This window comes from Cebus imitator, unplaced genomic scaffold (genome assembly GCF_001604975.1).
Source record: "Cebus imitator isolate Cc_AM_T3 unplaced genomic scaffold, Cebus_imitator-1.0 Scaffold58, whole genome shotgun sequence".
Taxonomy (NCBI): domain Eukaryota; kingdom Metazoa; phylum Chordata; class Mammalia; order Primates; family Cebidae; genus Cebus; species Cebus imitator.
The window spans coordinates 2857996-2863995 of NW_016107373.1; the positions used below are offsets into that span (position 1 = coordinate 2857996).

General features: G+C 56.1%; 1 protein-coding gene across 6 annotated transcripts in view; it reads right to left on the minus strand.

Annotated features, from left to right (window-relative positions):
* Window positions 1–6000, minus strand: part of TSPAN18 (tetraspanin 18) — a 204276-nt gene that overhangs the window by 5742 nt on the left and 192534 nt on the right. For all 6 annotated transcript variants that reach the window (XM_037738873.1, XM_037738874.1, XM_037738870.1 and 3 more), the window contains 2 exons: window positions 5234–5332; window positions 4547–4729 (listed from right to left, as the gene is read on the minus strand). In XM_037738873.1, the coding sequence (XP_037594801.1) occupies window positions 4547–4729; window positions 5234–5332 (282 nt within the window). The remainder of the gene's footprint in view (window positions 1–4546; window positions 4730–5233; window positions 5333–6000) is intronic.

Consider the following 6000-nt stretch of genomic DNA (forward strand, 5'->3'; position numbering starts at 1 on the left):
TGGCAGATAGCAAGCTCTCAATCTCAACCCATTAGGATTACCAAGGAGTACCGGCCGCAACTCTGTGCCGCTCTCTAAGCACATCCTGAGTGGTGGAAAGTGTCTGAGCATAGAGTTGGGTGTCATTTCAAGACAGTCACACACACACACACACACACACACACACACACACACACACACGGGACAAGAGAAGCAGCATGAAATTGACTTTGACATGCCTCACCTGGGGAAGTTGGCAAGAAGCTGAGGGCCTTGTCTAGCAGAGGGAAGCCAAGCCCTGCTGCGTGGCACCTGGGCCTTGACATTTCATCTTCCCCAGTCAGGCTTTGGCACCAATGACCCTTCAGGCCCCTGGACTCAACCAAGCAGCCCAGGTTGGCCAAGGGAAGCTTCCCAGGAACACAGACATCCTTGGGGAGTTGGGTCGTGGACGGGACGACACCACCCGAGCTGAGCAAGTGTCCATTCTCTTGAGAACTTTGCTAGGGCCTCATGGGCTCTTTCTCACTTGATCCTCATTACAGCCCCTCAGGGAGGAGGGGTCTTACCTGCTTTTTACCCATGAGAAAAGGGAGTGAGGAGCAGTGGCTAACTAGCTCAAGATCACATATGAGGAGGGGAAGCCAAGGGAAGAAGGCGGATTCCAAGTTCCCACCCTTTCCTCTGTTCTAAAGGGAAAGGGGCTGGCATGAGCAGCTGGGTTCTCCCTCCTATGGGCCAGGCCGCTGGCTGGAGCCTGAGCTTACATCTACACACCTGGAGATCGCCTCACTGTCATCATCTCCCCGCCACGATGCTTTCCCGCCACCACCGGGTAAGACACATGGCGAGGAGCCTCTCTTCCCAGCCTGGCACCACAGACTATCAGTCCTCCAACCATGTGGGCTGTTGCCAGCACCGCCCCCCCTCTCTGCCAGGTGGGCACATCCCCTGCCCCCAGCTGCCACCCACAGTCACCCCCCACCGAATCTGACAAGGGGCAGCCAGGCCCGGCTGCCACCATCATGGTCACTCACATGCAATGCTTCCCACATGTGTATCTCCAGCACCGCCCCCCTCCAGCTCCACCGCATACATCCAGCTGCCCACTGGGAACCTCTGCTTGGCTGTTCCAAAGACTTCTCTTTTTATGAGATGGAGTCTCACTTTGTCACCCAGGCTCAAGTGCAGTGGAATGATAGCGCACTCAACCTCCGCCTCCTGGGTTCAAGTGATTCTCCTGCCTCAGCCTCCCAAGTAGCTGGGATAACCGGCACATGCCACTATGCCAGGCTAATTTTTGTATTTTTAGTACGGAAGGGAGTTTCTCCATGTTGGCCAGGCTGGTCTCGAACTCCTGACCTCAGGTGATCCGCCAGCCTCAGCCTCCCAGAGTGCTGGGATAACAGTCATGAACCACTATGCCTGGCCTTCAAAGGCTTCTCCCACTCAACATGCCCTAGACTGAATGCAAGATCTTCCCCCAAACCAGAAACCAGTCATCCTCAGCATCTCCTCCTATCCGGTCCTCCAAAGAGGATCCATCAGGAAGGCTCGTAGATTCTGCCTCCTGAACATTTCTCAGATGCACACACCTCTCTGTCTTCACTGCGATCACCCTGGTCTCACCTGCTGCCCTTTCTTACTGGGACCAGTGTAAAAGCCCCCTGTCCACCCAGGTCCACTGCCAATCCCTGGCCATGGAGCAGCTAGGGTGCCCCAATGGCCACGCCATGCATCCCTGCACACCTCACCCCCACTCCAACCCCCACAGTGAACTCACTCTTCCTACATCCTTGCCATGGGCCTGCCAGCGAAGTCAGAAATGCATTCTGGGGTCGGGTGCAGTGGCTCACACCTGTAACCTCAGCACTTTGTGAAGTCGAGGTGGGTGGATCTCTTGAGGTCAGGAGTTTGAGACCAGCCTGGCCAACATGGTGAAACCCCGTCTCTACCAAAAAATATAAAAATTAGCTGGGCGTGGTAGCCACGCGCCTGTAGTGCCAGCTACTTGGGAGGTTGAGGTGGGAGAAACGCTTGAACCTGGGAGGTGGAGGCTGTGGTGAGCTGGGATTGTGCCACTGCACTCCAGCCTGAGCGACAGAGCGAGACTCCATCTCAAAAAAAAAAAAATGCATCGTGTGGTTTGGAGAAAAAGACAAATAGAGGCAGTCCCACAGCAGCAGGTTTTTAACGGGAAGAAATGCCCAGGAGGGACATGAATGTCTCAGCAAAGGAACCCCAGGAGTCAATCTCAGAAGATCCTCAGGAACAGCAGAGTCACTGGCAAGAACAAATGTGGCTGTGCCGGGACCTCTCTGATGAGCTCCGGTTCTGAAGACTGCCCAGGAGAGGAAAGGAGGCGTCCCAAGAGAGGATGAGTCCAGAAATGAGAAACCTATCTGATGCAGAGAATGGGGCCCACGGGAAGCCTCCTGAAACTTACGAGCCGCATTAGAAGGCTCTAAATTTGGCTGTTGGCAACAGGCCTCCCGAACAACAGCTCCTTCATCAAGTTCGAAATTCATTTGTCTTTCACATAAAACCCTGCGCTATGGTGGCTGCTCTGCGCCGTAGAACTGTCAGTGGTCCCGGCTCCTCTCTGGATGCTCTGCCATCCTAGGGGCTACCTCCCTCTGCCAGGTCCCAGCCCGGGAAAAGGGGAGGGGTGGGCACAGCACTTTCTCTTAAGGATGAGACTCAGGTTGCACCAAGCACCCCTGCTCGCCTCCCATTGGCCAGAACTGGGTTACGTGGTCTGGAAGCGCAGCCTCTACTTGGTGGTCATGAGGTGTGATACACCTTTTCTTCCCAAGGGAGTAGGGATGAATGGAGCAGGGAGTGGCAGCCAGCAGTCGCTGCCAACGTATGGAATCTGAGGTCCAGAGAGGGTGTCTTGGCGAAGGCAACGCAACAGTTAACAGCCTCCCCCCATCGAAGCCTGAAACTCACCTCCCTACCCTGCAGCTGCTCCCCTGCAGGTCTCTGTGGATCTAGCCCCTGGGGAAACCCTCTCTGCCCCAAGTCCACAGTGGCCTTGACTCAGGGTCCTCATTTCTCTATTTGAGTCTCTTTCCTCCCATGCAGGAAGGCAGGATGATGACGGACAGAGAGAATGTGGTCCTCAGGGCCTCATGAATCCTCATGAATCCATGGGCAGGTGCCAGGGCCAGAGGGGCCGAGTTCCTGGGGCAGAGCTGAGGCTGGAAAGGGCCCACCAGAGCCCCAGGACCCAGGCCTCTGCTGACTGTCACCTCCTCTGGAACTCTGCAAGGCCTGTCTTGAGCCCCCGCCCCAGGCCTGTTCTAGCCTTCGTCTGGTTTTATTTATTCACAGCATCATGACCATGTGAAATGATGACTTCTCGTTTGTTTGCAGCTTGTTCATATTGTGCTTCCTCTAACGAGATCGTAAGCCTTGCAGGAACAGGGGCCTTGTCTCCTGTCCCCTGCTGTGTCTCTTGCATCTGGAACTCTCCATGAGACTCTCGTTAAAGTCCTAATCAAGCAAGGGGCCCAGGGTCCTGGCTTAGATCAACCTTGTCGTCTCCCTCCCTCTCCTCCTGCCTAACCTGGTCACACCCCCACACTGGCAGGGTGGGGGCTGGTCAGTGGGAAGAAGGGGATTAAGAGCAAGGGCATTGGCCAGGCGCAGTGGCTCACACCTGTAATCCCAGCACTTTGGGAGGCCGAGGCAGGTGGATCACCTGAGGTTGGGCGTTCAAGACCAGCCTGACCAACGTGGTGAAACCCCAACTCTATTAAAAAAATATACAAAAATTAGCAAGGCATGGTGGCACATGCCTATAATCCTAGCTACGCAGGAGGTTAAGGCAGGAGAATCGCTTGAACCTGGGAGGCGGAGGTTGCAGTGAGCCAAGATCATGCCATTGCACTCCAGCCTGGGCAACAAGAACAAAAATCTGTCTCAAAACAAAAAAAAGAGCAAAGGCATTGTGAACTCATGGCAGGGTGGAGGGGAGGGGAGGGGGCAGGAGGCACACAAAGCCAGGCCCTTGTTTTCCCTAGAAATGGCATGTGCAGGAAGGGAAAGGGTTTCTTCCAGGGCTGAGATGAAGTCCTCAGATTGCAAGAGAAGCAGAAAAATCTAGGAGCTTCTCTGACCTTGGGGAGTCAGGTCAAGGAGACCTTTCTCCCTTAGGGCAAGCCCACACGGCAAATGAGAGCTTCCTCCAAAATACAGTGCATGGCTAAGGAGGGCCCCCCACTGTGTAATTCTGGTTCTGCCCCTTCCCTCCCTTTGGATCTGCATTATCAGAAGCTCAGGAAACACTGGAAAACTCCTACTTAACCCTTAGCCCAAACACCCACTCTAGCCGCAGACCGTCTCCCACTGTCATCCTTCCCCACTTTGGTTGGATCTCAGGGGCTTGGACAGAGCTTCCATCAGCCCCCGTTCAGGCGCAGGCATCCCATATCATGGCCAACACTTCCCTGGGATTCCTGGGGTAGCTTCAGACCCCCTGGGGTGATATCGCCTCCCACCCAGCTCTGGCCACCCAAGTCTCCATAGACCCGCTCCCCTGTCTGGAGAGCACGGCTACTACCTGCTTATTTAGGAAGAGGCTCCTTCCCAGGAGGCACTCCTCCCGGCTCAGCAGGACCCCGTCCCGACTCTGGGGTTCCCTCCGGCAGCAGGCCTCCGGCACCTCTTCACTGTCCAGGGTCAGGAGTCGAAACACAGATGCATACTTAAAGTCTTCAGGCCCATTGACCCCGCAGCAACCAAACTAGGGGGAGATCCCAGAGGAGGGTCTGGTGGGCAGGCGCCGAAAACGGGGGAGGGGACAGAGAAGGACAGACAGTCTCTGCAAAGGAGTGGCATCAGAAGGCTGGGTGTGGGCTGGCTCCACCTGTCCCCGCTGTGTGACCATGAGAAAGACATTTGGCTTCTCTGGGCCTTCAGTGCCCTCAGCTCTATAACAGGGGTGGTAGTAACAACTCCTACCTCACCGGGCACTTAGCTCTCCATAAACAGGGGCTGTGGTTATGATCATCATGATCATGACCATTGCTTGGGGACCCAAGACAGGGCTGGCAAATAGGTTTCATCCTTAGTATGGACTGTGATCACGTGGCATGGCTGCCTAGAATGCTGTGTGGATGCAGATTCCAAGGCCAAGTCCGTGATCGATGGGACAGTGTCTGGACTGATGACTGATGCCTGGCGTGGGCATGTGAACACTGGGCACCATGGCTCTGAATGCTCACAGCATCTCTTGGGGGTCACTCACTGTGATCATGACAGAGTTCCAGGTGGCGGAGAAGACGTCCGTGTCGTTATTGCCCTGGTAGTGCTTGCTGAGCTCCTTGGTGAAGAATTCTCGGGTGAGCTGGGGGCAGAGGGAGAAGACGGGCTGGGGCCTGGCTGTTGGGTGCAGCCTCACCCTCCCTTGTCTCTCCATCCCATGCCCGGGAGCTGGGGTAATGAGAGCTAGGGGCTGCACATCCTGGTGCCAGGCCCCCTGGGATTCCCCTAAACTGCCTACTTGGGGCGGGCTCCTTATCCTCAGTGTAGAAAGGAGGTCTGTATATACCCACGCCTCAGCAGAACCAAGGTCAGGGCCTGCTGAGGCCCCAGCACTGCCTGTAGCTCTGCCCTGAGGGCGGGCTTATCTGGGTGGGGAGTTGCCCCTCACCCCACCCCTTCCACCCTGAGCTGCTCCCCAGACAGAGCCAAGCAGACGCCCTGGGAAGCTAGGGAACCGGGCAGGAAGGCTTTGTATATCCGTTTCCAGAGCAGGCCTCCTAAGTTTCTCTTACTCTCAAAATATTCTGCTAAGGTCTAACTACCCTCCCTCCTGCTGCAGTGAAAGGCTAGGGCCCTGGGTGGTGCCCGGCAGAGGAGACCATCTGGGCACCATTCTCTGCCCACAGGCTGTGGTGGCCTCCTCTTCTGCTCTGTGCCGAACCGCCCCCCCACCCCCACCACCTCCACCACCTCCACCCCAGGGCCATCTTGTGTCTCCTGCCCACTGCCCGTCCTCCCTCCCCTCTTCCC